This window comes from Nicotiana attenuata, chromosome 2 (assembly GCF_001879085.1).
Source record: "Nicotiana attenuata strain UT chromosome 2, NIATTr2, whole genome shotgun sequence".
Lineage (NCBI taxonomy): Eukaryota > Viridiplantae > Streptophyta > Magnoliopsida > Solanales > Solanaceae > Nicotiana > Nicotiana attenuata.
In genome coordinates, this window is record NC_031990.1 from 4081108 (window position 1) to 4094849 (window position 13742).

General features: G+C 37.0%; 2 protein-coding genes across 2 annotated transcripts; one reads left to right on the plus strand and one right to left on the minus strand.

Annotated features, from left to right (window-relative positions):
* LOC109243195 (DNA replication licensing factor MCM2) lies at nt 1–6991 on the minus strand. The gene is made up of 17 exons (XM_019410107.1): nt 6684–6991; nt 6409–6587; nt 5282–5460; nt 4998–5187; nt 4634–4853; nt 4346–4553; nt 4131–4265; nt 3779–3970; nt 3501–3673; nt 3243–3431; nt 3012–3128; nt 2438–2522; nt 2197–2349; nt 1989–2114; nt 1696–1878; nt 531–692; nt 1–415 (listed from the first exon to the last, which is right to left on the minus strand). The coding sequence occupies exons 1-17, from the start codon at nt 6947–6949 to the stop codon at nt 296–298; spliced, it is 2877 nt and encodes a 958-aa protein (XP_019265652.1). The 5' UTR covers nt 6950–6991; the 3' UTR covers nt 1–295.
* LOC109243203 (probable protein S-acyltransferase 7) lies at nt 8671–13295 on the plus strand. The gene is made up of 5 exons (XM_019410116.1): nt 8671–9163; nt 10133–10315; nt 11047–11355; nt 12208–12441; nt 12542–13295. Exons 1-5 carry the CDS (start codon nt 9047–9049, stop codon nt 12848–12850), a joined length of 1152 nt encoding a protein of 383 aa, XP_019265661.1. The 5' UTR covers nt 8671–9046; the 3' UTR covers nt 12851–13295.

Genomic DNA, 13742 nt, shown 5'->3' on the forward strand with positions numbered 1-13742 from the left:
TACTGCCAAAAAGAACTTCATTTTACCAATTCAAATTGATTTCTCTTGATACAATTGAAACCAAAGAACACATTCTTGTGTAGACAACTGCCCGCAAGGCTGCAACTAACTTCCATGTGTTGGGCGTTGTATGGAAAATTAAGTTAAACATCAGAGCTTAGTTTGTATACAATTCGAGAATACAATTAAATTAAACCACAGGATTAACCAGCCATGACTAAATCTGAAACACAGATATATCATGTATCTAATACAAATCTTGAAACACTGCAACATATACCACCATCATCAAGCTTTAAGACGATGCCCTTTTATGCCTTATTATACCTCGTTCCTCGTCCAACTCAAAGTTCGCTTTAGAAAAGTCATTGCTTGTGAAAAATGCTTGGAGATCAGTAATGCCATAATCAAGTGCCTGCGCGGATTTTAGTATGGAAATGGATTAGCAACCAGTTGCGCACTTTGGGAACTAACAGATAAAGAACATGCTTCAGTATCTTGGGAAGATAAGGCATTGCAAGTATAATTACCTTGCTTTGTAGCTCATCCACTTTGATATCAATATGGTCTAGATTGGCAGTAGAACCCGAAACAATTTCCTCAAATTGCATTGCGTCGTTTACAAGCCCGCGTAGGAGGTGAAGAATGATCGCATTGAAATCTTTTTTGTATGTCATGTACTTTTTGAAGCTCTGCATGAAAATACAAAGCTATTTCAACTGACTCTACTGAGAACTATTACCGGGGCATATGAATGTATCACCAACACACACATCTAGCATCAGAACATATGGAAAGTCTGACACGGTCAACTTATAGGACAATTTTCTTTATTTGACATGTAGAAAGTGGGTGTAAATTGTTGTCACTCAAAATTGATCAAATAAACAAAGAAAAAGAAGTGTATTAGTAAAGAACTCTGGGTCCTAAACTATTATATCTCAAATTATGGCCGTGACGGAAACTCAAAGTAAACCATTTAGTGGCTACATCTCTAATTGAACAACCACCTGGCTAAATTTAGAGAGGAACCTAATTAATTCAGAGAAGCAACTGACTAAGACACCAGACATAAAAGAGGATTTAAAATTGAAAATATTTGTCAAGTCTCTGATAAAATGTTGGAACTCAATTTTTTAATAACTAGCTCGACTACATTAGTTATTTCCTTTTATTTGGAATACCAACATTTTGGGAGTTGCATCATTCATTTTTTCCTTACTGTGCAATAGAAAGACATTTTCTTTGTTTATTTTCTTTCATTTGGAACAAATGAGACCCCACCACATGTCCAAATAAAGATTTTATACAAGTTTTGCTGGTTTTGTGAGATAAAGTGTAAAATCTCTTGAGAACATATAGGTCCATTCTCAGTTATTTTGGTCAAAGAAACATTCACTACGTTTAGAACACCGTATTGCTTCGATTAGAGCACTGATACTACTTCAATCAGATGAATCTTGTTATGAAAGCAGGGAAACTTTAAATATTTGGTGCTGGTAGGGTTTTGCTGGAGGAGATTTTGTTATCCCGTCCTCCAAATTAAAATGATCAACAGATATATAAGCATTACCAAAAGTAAGGAATGCAGAAAAAAGAAACCTAAGCTGAACCTTTTGTGGTAAAGGGTAAAGCGATCATGTCTTATGTAGGTCTAACATGCGAGACAAAGCAGTAAGAGTGCTGATTTATTACCTTTTGCAAAGCTTTTTGCACCCCGAATTTCTGAGTTGATATAAATGAATCTAGGAGGACACGAATTGCCATGTCCACATCTTCTTGAGTAACATGTTGTCTAAGATGCATTCTTGCATGGGCTTCAGACATCCTTATCATGGATTCAATGTGCCTCACTGCTATGGGAACTCCTTGTCCATGCTGTACATGCACATGGAATAATACGTAAGAGAATGCCTCATTAATAAAAAGTTTAAATTAACATACTTTAAATAGTTCAAGAAAAAAGGTTCAACGAATGACAATCTCACCGAAGATTCTCTCCTTAATTCAGCATAAACCTGGGTGAGCTTGTCCAAGTCCCCATCGTGCAATTTCGGGAATACATTCAACTTTGCGTAAGTTATGTACTTCTTTAGCAACTCTTGAGGAATTATCTGCGGGGGGAAAAAACTTATACAGGTTTAAAAAAACCATAATGTTCAAACAAATAGTCAAAAAACGAGCTACAAGGACAACCTCAGGGTCAGTTGGGGCCATAGCGGCACGGGCATCATCCCGTGAATCAGTAAAGGATTTCTCATCTAAAGTAGCACCTTTTGCTTGTGACCTGAAATGACTATCAACTACAAATTTTGCAAGCATCTCATCTATGACTGGATCAACCACATCCTGCACATAATCAATTCCCTTCAGGTCAAAAGTTGATGGAAAAGCTACATCAGATGTGACATGGCTCCAACAGAATGAGGAATATAACCTTGACCACACAGAGTACATCAAAGCGAGAAATGATTGGATCTGTCAATTCAACATTTTGCGTCAAAGTCTTCGAGGAATCATATCTACAAGAACGAAATTAAGAGAAAAAAGTCACTCAACCAAAACAGGAAAGAGATGTCAGAAAAAGACGAACTTTAGAGCATAAGTTGCTTTATACGATAAATAACGACTTCCAGAAAGCAGAATACTTGATTCTACCTAATTGTATCTGCACATTAGAACTTCAAAAGCATGGGTTGGGATTGGATTATGTGAATGTGAGGTAGCAAGGCTAAAGACAGGAAATGTTATGAACTTGCACTACAGCAAAAGAAAATGGAAACCTAAAATTAATGCATAGATTAAGCAAATGTTAAGAAGGAAGCCGAGATCTGGCGATCAAAGATGTAGTGAAACCACAGCTATAATGCAGGGAGTAAGCTAGAGTTCCAAGGTGGTGCCTAATAGCTGGTATCTGACAAGTAGTAACATCAATTTAGAAGGAAATGTCTACAGTTAGGACTACACAATCATCATGTTTCTAAATACATCAATATTCAGTTCTCATATACCTTCCTCCAATAGGATTTGCAGCAGCAATAACAGAACAGCGGGCCTGGAGAGATGTGACAATGCCAGCCTTCGATATGCTTATACTCTGCTGTTCCATTGCTTCATGAATACTCACTCTAAACCAAAAATACATAAATGATGAGAGGAATAAGAGAAGCAAGAGAATGTTATAACCAGAAAATGATGTAGGGAAGAGCGGCTAAAAGTGCACAGCTATCAGATTTGCATACCTATCCTGATCATTCATCTTATCGAACTCGTCAATCAAACAGATTCCTCTATCGGCCAGAACTAGTGCTCCTCCTTCAAGGGTCCATTCCCGAGTGACAGGGTCCTTGTGTACTGCTGCCGTAAGCCCTACAGCAGAAGCTCCTTTTCCAGTTGTATAGACAGCCCGCTGTCCTGTCTTCTCTACGTACCTGAAAGGTGTGCATGGTGATTACAGTATTCACAGATTCAAAATCAGGTCATTCTACATCTCTACTTACTTGAGGAACTGTGATTTTGCAGTGCCCGGATCACCTAGCAGGAGAATATTTATGTCTCCTCTCAGTCTGTGTTTTCCTTCAACATTTTTCTCTTGGCCACCAAACATCGCAAGAGCTAAGGCGGTCTTTATATCTTCATGACCATAGATTGATGGAGCAATGGACTTAGATATCTGAGAGTGTTAAATAAAAATACATGAGAAAAGAGATTGCTGGGATAGTCTACAAATTGAAAGGACAAATCAAACTTCCAATTGACACAAGGCACATGTGCGTACTCGTTCTCCAATTCGGGGGTCTTTTGCCAGCTTTTCAATTTCTTCCTTGTCCTCCTGAGTTAGCTTGTAAGCTGAAAAGAGGTCTTGCTTTTTTGTGACATAATTTGCTTCAATCACAGTAGCAAAGACAGGAAACCCATTCTTGGTATTCAAGGACAAGTCAAAGTTGTTTGTGTAGACTCCTGTGACTTCCTGACATTAGAAAGAGACACATCCTGTCTTTAGGAATAAAGTCTGGGAAAACTTTTTTAAAGTACATAAGTTTAGGTAATGCTCAATAATGCACATGCCAAAATATTCTTTTAATTTGGATTAAGTTATCATAAACAAGCCAAAAAAGGTGGAGCTTTACTATCTCTTCTCCTGGTCGGGCACAATCAATAAGATCATTCAACAGTATCACTTCCTTGTATCTAGGAAGCCGACCAGCTGGAACAATTCCTGGGCTTTCTTGTAGTGTCAGTTTCTGGTAGTTCCTGTATATTGTCTGCAAAACAATTAGGAAAGGGAATAAGATTACCGACTTTGTAGTTTTCTTTCTACAGGAATATACAAAACAAAGTTTACCTGCTCAACATTGACAGTGAATGGTCCTTTGGATTGGCACTCTGGGCAAGAACCAACCTTGACCTCTGAGTATGAGTTCTGGAAAAAAGGACCCAAAATGGCTCCACACTTGTTGCAATCATATTTCACTTGTTGCAACTGGGGAAAGACACCAGAACGTCGGGTGACAACTCCACCAATACGAATCATTGTATTCAAATGGATCTGCCTGCAAAGAGTAACAAATTCAAGTACAGCTTTGTTTATGCTAGAAGTAGTCAACAAAAGTAGACAAGTAAAGGATTTTACCTTATATTGCGAATCTGATCATAAACTGGTAAGTTGGTAATCCTGACATAGACTTTTTGATGAATTTGCTTGTAGTTGGGATGAAGATCAAAGACAACTTTGTTAGCAATTTCTTCCATCACTTCAAGGACGGATTGAGGTGCATCTGCCAGCCAGATAGCAATATTGGGATGGACATATATGAATTGTTTGTAATCAATCTCAAGGCTACACTTGTTAACTGCATATAAAAGATGAACAATTTAAAGAAGAGCTAAATTGATAAAAGATCTCCGTAGAACTCGTAAATGCTAAATTCAATCTAGACAAGGTCAGCAAATTTAGTGACTAATGACTTGACAAGTTATTAGCATAGTGTTTTTACCTGATACCATCTCATTAATCTGTCTAAGATATTCAAAGTCCCCATGCTCACTTTTCGGATTTACATATGTGAGTAAGAATTCCTTGAACTTCTTTGCAATGAAACGCCGGACTTCATCTCTAGTTACCCATTCCCTAAGTGTTCCCTGAACTCTGTACATCTCAAACTCTCCTTCATCATTTTCATCATCCTACAGGGAAAATCCAAAAAAAGTAACAGATATATTCAGGAAATTCTATTATTATTAGCCTAAGTAGAAAGGTTAAAACAACGAAAGCACAAACCTCATAGCCATCATCATCAGTTTGATCAGTCATTGGCACATCCTGGCTAGAATTTACTCGTTGTGATGCCCCTGGTGAACTCGGCATTGCATCAGTATCATCAAAGTTTCTTTGTGTGTTGGTGGGCCTGAAATCAGCTCTAGTCCTTTTCGATGGCCTATAGTTATCATCATCAGTATCTGTAGCCAAATACATGAACGTTAGCTGTTGTGCTTTCAATCTGCTCTAAAGTTAAACACCTTAACATAAGGCAGTAATCCCATATAATTGTACCTCTAAACAAGTTAAAACTCACATATATTATCTCCTACCAGAAGCTGGTCAAACCATAACTATCAGGAGTTCATGAAAATCAACCACTGTTCAGTAGCAGAACCACCAAAATAATTTGAGAGGCTATGGCATAACACCTATTTCAAAATTTGGAAATAGTATTTGGCCCTTTCTTTTAAAACCCCTTAATTTTGTGCACCAGAACATTCAGCAGATGTTAAAGGCTAGGTTACAGCTGCCCCACAATTTTTGTAGTGGGCCAGTATGAACTAACCATTATGTAACTGTACATTGTAACCCTATTATCTATAAATATATGGATCACATGAGAAGAAAGGGGACCCTTAATCATAAAATAAGAATCTAAACACACCACAAAGGTTCGATCTGGAGCCTCAGAAATAGAACAATATAGACTACGCGGGAGACAGCAAACAACAAAAACTGGGGAATCTAATCATATCAAAACTCTAAAAAGGAAATCTTGAAGATCCCTTGTGATACTGATACCCTTTTCTTTTTAGTCTGTTCTATAAAGAATACTAACATCCTTCTATGGTTAGAAACAATTTAACTCTAAATTTCCCATTTATAGCCACAACAATTTCTATGACTTGTGTTAGACCAAAAGTTTCTTTCTTTCTTAAAGTACTAGTAATAACAAATAAGGAACATACACTAAATATGATCTTTAATTTTTTTTGGTAGCTTTGTAGCAAGTAATCACTGAGAAAATTCAATAAATCGCATATAACATGCAAATTACCACAATCCAACCATGAAATACATGCTAATGAGTTTCATAACCAGTGAAAATAAAACATAAGATAGACAATACTTATAAAAAAACACACCTTGATCGTGAAGAAGTTGAGGAAGCTTGCGGTTTGTGACCTGTACATCTCTAGTGTCAAGTTCCACTTCAGCAGCCCGACGATCCGCCATGATCTGATCCAAATCTCTTTCATCCTCCATCGAATCATCCAATCCCAACGATTCATACTGATCATGCTCTTCCATCCTCCGATAATCCCTGCAATTTCGTTACCAATTCCAAAAATCAATAACAAAATCAACCTTAACAATTCATAAATACACTTTTATTTAATATAACAGTAGAAATACGAACTCGAGGTAATTGTCATTGAAAAGGTCCTCGCCGTCTTCTTCCTCTTCGATATCTTCTGGCTCGTCTCGAATGATATCGGGATCAACAGAGGCTTCATCTTCTTCGGAGTAATTTTGGCTAGTGTTGAAAGGGAGCTGATCAGTGTTGAATCCTACGGACGTCGGAGAATCGGGAGTTGACACCGGATTTCCATTTCTGTGATCTGACGATGACGGAGAACCCGCCGGAGGACGAGCACTATCGCCGTTAGAATCTTCGCCCGCCATTTTCTCTCTCTGTTTATTGCTTTCTACTAGGCGTGAAGTTTCAGTAGGGTTTTGGAAATGAAGTGAGATTGAGCGCCGTGAAGTTATATGTCTTGTTGTTTTGGCGGGAGAAGTTGGCGCCAAAAAACACGAACGGGCCCAAGCCCGTTGGGCCGAAGGTGGGAAGCTGACCCAGTATTGCAGTACCTGAAGTAGAAATGATACCACTTAGCCACTCCAAAAGGTTACTATTTAAGAATTAGCCAGCGCGGCCTGAATTTTAGTTTTTCAATTTAATTATTCGAAACATAAATGTCCTGAAGTTAAGATTTTTAATCTAAAATTTCATAACAAAATAAGTATTGGTTAATAGTTAAATAACATACCTGAGAATGACTACAAGTGCGCTTGCCCTAGATAATGATGGGGATAATCCATTGATTAAAAAATCATAATTTCATAGGTGTTAATATGTTATAATTATCACCTAATTTTATTTTCTTTACTAAACTATACTTATTGAGTATATTACTTATTTATATCTATGTTTTAATATTAAGGTCTATACTATTCAGAGACTTATAATATTGATTACTTTTATGCTGATCGTTAATTAAACACACTCTCTTTTATATGGGCTTTGGTCACGAACACAAATAGATATATTTTCTTTTGCTAACTATGCAGAAGAAAGTAAATTCATATTAATACTAGTTTTTCATCCATCGATTTACAAAATAAGTGAATGTAGCGTTATTTAAGTCCGATATGTAATTAGTTACATACTTATTCGCGTTCGGTGTTTAATCCAAATTAAACAATTTAACCTCAATAGCTAAAAATAAAATTGAGAATGTATAGCACTTAACTATGATTAAGTGATACATGCACCTATTAAATATCTTAGATTTATTGATTTGGTGTAAGCATTGAGTGTAAGTGAATTCTTATCCTAATGATTGATTTATTAAATGAGCTACTAAGTTGACATTCCCCCTCGATATATCGGAAGATTAATTCTTTGGGTGTGGTTTTAGTAGGGGTGGTAACTGGCGAATAAGAGGGTTGAGCCTATCAAAATAAAACAGATTAATAAATCGCTCACGATCCAACACTCTTAAAATTTAATTTTAGTAAAAAATGCATTAGGTCAAGATGAGTCACATATAGGTCATAACCAACCCATTCAACATGATTAAACATTCTCTCTCTTAAAAAAAAGTAAAAGTTAATTATTTTTTTATTATTAGCTTAAATTCTTTCAATTTTACTATCCAAATTTGCATAGGATAACAACCTTCTGTGTATAAGAAAAAAGATGGTCAAAAATGTTGTGGTCGAAGAGAATAAAGGCATGTTTGGTCTTAAGAAATTTTTACTTTTTTCGAATTTCTTTTACTTTTTTCCGGAACTAGTATCTGCCCATAAAAATTTCAAATTTTACTTGAAGTTGAATCTTGGAATTTTTGGAAATTTAAAATACTCCACAAAAGTTATTTTTCAAAGTTTCCACTTCAAATCACTCGCAAAAATTTAAAAATAACTCCAAATTATATTCATGTCCAAACACAACTTAATTTTCAAATACCACTTTCACTTTTTAAAAAAAATCATTTTTTTTCCGGATTTTTACAATTCTTACATCCAAACGCCCCCTAAGCTTAACGACCCGACCGAGCGGTGGACCGTTAATTCAGTTAAGGCTCTTTTGCTCCTCATATGGTTGGACTGGTTTTGCTTCATTTCTCATCATATTGCATTATCCATCTTCTAATTCTAACGCCCAAATGTAGTCATTTTCCCCTTTCTTTCTTCATTTTTCTCGCCCTCTCTCTCCTTACAACAAAGAATTGAATAATCATAACAAATTTCCAAGTAATATCTACAGAGGGAGAGAGTCATATTACATACATAACTATTTTACATTTCAAAAATAAAAATAAAAAAGAATTTGGGTATTTAGTTTGATCAAAATATTGTGTGATTTCACAGAAAAAAGGCATTTATGGCAAGGTTGTTGATTGAGGTTGGAGCTATAAAGATTGGATAAAGACAACAGATGCTTTATATTGAAAGTAATTGGGGATCGGTGAGATCTCCGTCAGATTGTAAAGGAAAATGTATTCTCCTCCATTGTCGTCTTCAAGCCATGACCGATGCCATTCGAAAGCGCGAATCAACAACAATACAAATAGCTCACAATTGCGACTTTATCAAATTTGGCAAGGAAGAAATGTAATGCTGCTATTTTTTTCCTTTGTGCTTTGTGTTTCTCCTGAATTTTGTGTTTTTGTTTGCAGGCACCATGTTGTTCAATTATCATCTTTAACATTCAGTTTTATTCTACAAAACTTACAAATTTAACCACCTTACTGGGCGTTTGGACATAAGAATTGTAAAATTCCCAAAAAGGGTGAAAAAAAACTTCAAGTGAAAATGGTATTTGAAATTTAGAGTTGTGTTTGGACATGAATATAATTTTGGGTTGTTTTTGAAGTTTCGTGACTAATTTGAGTGAAAAATTTGAAAAACAGCTTTTTGGAGTTACAAAATTTCGAAAATTTCCAAAAGGCATCTTCAAGTGAAAATTAGAAATTTTATGAACAAACGCTAATTTCAAAAAAAAGTGAATTTTTTTTGAAAAAAAGGGAAAAAATTCTTATGTCCAAACGGGCTCAGTTTATTCAAAACAAAAAATCATTTGGAGGGACATGGTCAGTGAGTATTCCTATAGCCAGACTCCAATTTGCTTGGGATTAGGCCCTACTTAATTATTTTTGTTGTTGTTATAGTCATCTAGGCCAAAAATGTGACGCCCATCATGGAGGGCGAGTCGAAGAAAAAGATTGGCAGGCTTCTAGGCTAGTAAACTTCCGAAGAAGGATTGCGTATGACATCTTAGGAAAATCCTACATAAAAAAATTAAGAGATCATTGAAGTGATAAGTAAGACAGAGCATAAGTTCACATGGCATGCGTGCTTTCTGGCTCGATGATAGCGTAGCCCAAGCGATGTATATATCCGTGAGGCCTGTTTGGCCGAAGTGGACAATACGTGCCACAGGTTTGAGTTGTGACCAAAAAAAAAAACAATCATTCAACTATGCATTGTAGACTAATTGATGTAGGAAAAAAATATGCATTGTAGACTATCATGTACCAATAAATCCCTACCATCTGATTATAGTCTTTTATATTTTTGCAGAGATTCTACCTTGGAGGCAGACTTGTATTTGGTCCAGATATTAGAGCACTGTTTCTTACCTTGTTCTTAATCCTAGTTCCAGTAGCATTATTTTGTGCTTTTGTTTCAAGAGGACTCATCAATGCATTTCCCCACCGATTAGGCTATCTTATTGTGGCCATATCTCTTCTCTTCTCTGTCTTTGTGAGTTTTCCTCTTCTTTTACTTGTCTATTACTGATTTATCTGTTTCGAATCCATCTTTATCTGCTGTTACTATTAACACCATCAACATTACTTTTAGTGACGGGGAGCCTTGGCGTAACTGGTAAAGTTGCTGCCATGTGACCAGGAGGTCACGGGTTCGAGCCGTGGAAACAGCCTCTTGCAGAAATGCAGGGTAAGGTTACATACGATAGATCTTTGTGGTTCGGCCCTTCCCCGGACCCCGCACATAGCGGGAACTTAGTGCACCGGGCTGCCCTAACGTTACTTTTAGTCCCTCGTCCACTTCTATGTAAATGCCATTCAAGCAAAGACATAAACTGGATCAAACTATGTTATAGAGTCTGCATACACGCGTAGATTTTAAACTCGTTACTGTTCTACTAGGATAAGTTATTGGATTGCCATGTTATTATTAGCACAGTTCATATGTTGCTATTGTCAAAATCTATTTACAAAGCTTGGTTCTTGTTGCTCTTTTGTCCAATTCATCCGTTTTAGCCTACGAATATTCCTCCTGTAATCTCCAAGAAAAAAGAATGTTCGGTGATTATGCTTAGTGTGATAGTTACTTTTATCACTCGAGTTATTCTAAAAAGAGGACAGCAAAAATTGCCACTTCCCGTTTTGGTTCTGTCTTTATCTGTCAAAAATTATTTAGATATTGTGTATAATAGGTAATGTCTAACATATTGATATAAATTATTGCAGATTGTAGTTCTTCTATTGCTAACTTCAGGAACAGATCCTGGAATTGTTCCGCGGAATACCAATCCTCCAGAACCTGACGAAGAATTTGAAACCTCTAGCATCTCCACAAGTTGTTTAGGAAGTCAGACTGGTCCTCTCAGTTTACCGCCTATGAAAAATGTTACTGTCAATGGAATAGTTGTCAAAGTAAAATACTGCAAAACGTGTATGCTATATCGGCCACCGCGCTGCTCTCATTGCTCCATATGCGACAATTGCATTGAACGCTTCGACCACCATTGCCCATGGGTGGGACAGTGCATTGGGAAGGTAGGTCTGAGCAATGCCTGCATTTCAAAAGGTTTTGTCATTTGGATAAATTGTGCTTTAGCATCTGCTTAATGTTGTCACTTCTGCCAAACATAGTCTTTCATGTTAATTTTTGACATTATTGGAGCTGAGGGTCTGCTCGAAACAGCCTCTCTATCTTCATAAGATAGGGTTAAGATCTGCATACACATTACCTTCCTCATACTCCACTTGTGGGATTGCACTTTGATTTGTTGTTGTTGTTGGAGCTCTTGTTAAAAGTTCTTGTTTTGTGCTTCCCTTTATCTGTCTGGGCTAGATGATTTTATTATTTTCATCGTTTGAGTTAGCTAAGGTTAAAGGTGTTGAATTTATACTGTGCGTTCTTTCTGATTACGAACAGTGAAATCTGCTACTACAGTTTGGAATTTGCCTCTTTTAGACTCTGTTAAGAAATTAACTGAAGATACTTCACATAGCTTCTTCTTTTTCTTTTTTTTCTTTTGTTCGCAAGTCGCAACCATCTCATTTCGGTATATGTTTTCAATTGTCTCTGTTGAATTGTGTGGTCATCTCATCTAAAAGCTTAAGCTGTTAGAGAGAGCACACTTTTATTTACTTAATTATGTCTTCAACACGCCCCCTCACGTGTGAGCTTGATTCTTGTTGATGAGCCAAGCACGTGGAAATTCTTTATGTGATTGGGTGGCGGTGCGACTCGAATCCAGGACCTCTGCCTGCTCTGATACCATGTTAACGTGTGTGACCATCTATCTAAAAGTTTAAGCTGTTACTTGGCTCTCTTTTTTGTTCCTAAAATGTATTTCTTTTGTTCAATCCAAAGGCCTAATATATTTGCATTATTTCTTGCAGAGGAACTATCGTTACTTTTTCATGTTTGTTTCCTCTACAAACCTCCTGAGCCTCTATGTCTTCGCGTTCTGCTGGGTAAATATTAAGAAGATAATGGAAGCGCGTGATTGTAACCTTTGGAGTGCATTTCTCAAGTCACCTGTTTCAGGCATCCTTATAATATATACATTTGTAGTTTCTTGGTTTCTTGGAGGTCTCACAGCATTTCACTTGTACTTGATACTCACAAATCAGGTCCATTTTCACCCCCCTCCCACCCACCCCCACCTCCTCTTCATTTTAGTTACTTTACTCGTCCCATGTCTCATCCTTCTGAATGCTGTTTTCCATGCAGACCACATATGAAAATTACAGATATCGATACGAGAGGAAGATGAATCCTTTTAATCTTGGATGTGCTCGGAATTTTAAGGAGATCTTTTGTACTAGTATGCCAAGATCCAGGATCAATTTCCGGGCACAGGTGAAAGTTGATCGGTCTTCAAGCCTCAACGCATCATCTTACTTGGGTGGTACTACTAATCCAGATTTGCACAAAATGAATTTTGACGTGGAGGTTGGGAGAAGACAGTCTGTTAATGCCGATGAGTGTAAAGAAATAGACAGCCGGATAAGAAGCATAGGTGCTGGATTAGACCGATGAAAGATGAGGACTGAGACCATAAAGGCCATTGGGTAATAACATCATCGATCAGGTGTACAGATACTGGCTGCTGAATTTAGAACAGGACGTGGTATGTTGCACAGCGAGAAGTGATCATCGTTGTAATTGATCCTTGAAGTTCTAACGTAACGCATTAGCCATATCGATCCTATATGGCTAATGCATTACGTTCATTTCTTCTGTCAGAATATTGCCACTGCATTTGAAATTGTAGGATCGTCGTGGCCGGAGAGGTGGGGGCTCAATAATTTTTTACTTGTGAATGATTAGCAGCTCTAGAAATAGAAGTTCAATTTTATTATTCTTTTGATAACAAAACCATTCAATGAATCTTTTTCTGATGAAGTTGTAAGATGCTGCTGCTTGTTTATATTTGTAAGACTGGAGTTTCATATGGCTAGAAATGAAATTGACTTTGCATATATAGGACAGTTGTTAGCTTTGTGCCATGACTCAATGAGTACAGGGGATTACAAGTAAATATGTATGATTTTGTGCCTAGAAAGAAGCTTTTACCTTATGTTCTACAATTTATGAGCTCTTTCTTCCTTCTATTTTTCGGTTTTGCTTAAACAAATAGGATTATACGTAATTAAGTAGCATTTAGTTTTTAACAACCCGTGACCATTCTATAAAACACGGTACCAGAAGAGTCCTTCGTGACGTGACTTGATCCGGTATCCTAGTACCTTGCCATTGTTATTGGTTATTGATATTACCTTTTCCGTCTATTTTTCTGGTTCTTAGGTTGCTGGTACTATCTTTCTGGCATCTGTTGTTGTAACTGTTTTTTGAGCCGAGAGTCTATCGGAAGCAGCCTCTCCACCAGGGTAGGGTTAAGGTCTGCGTATACACTACCCTCCCCAAACCC

Coding starts and splice junctions, on each gene's coding strand:
- LOC109243195 (XM_019410107.1), bottom strand. CDS start 6,949: ATGGCGGGCGAAGATTCTAACGGCGATAGTGCTCGTCCTCCGGCGGGT. Junction 5,461..6,408: donor TCAACTTCTTCACGATCAAG/GTGTGTTTTTTT, acceptor ATTTGGCTACAG/ATACTGATGATGATAACTAT. Junction 416..530: donor TGGATGAGCTACAAAGCAAG/GTAATTATACTT, acceptor AAATCCGCGCAG/GCACTTGATTATGGCATTAC.
- LOC109243203 (XM_019410116.1), top strand. CDS start 9,047: ATGTATTCTCCTCCATTGTCGTCTTCAAGCCATGACCGATGCCATTCG. Junction 9,164..10,132: donor AAATTTGGCAAGGAAGAAAT/GTAATGCTGCTA, acceptor ATATTTTTGCAG/AGATTCTACCTTGGAGGCAG. Junction 12,442..12,541: donor ACTTGATACTCACAAATCAG/GTCCATTTTCAC, acceptor TTTTCCATGCAG/ACCACATATGAAAATTACAG.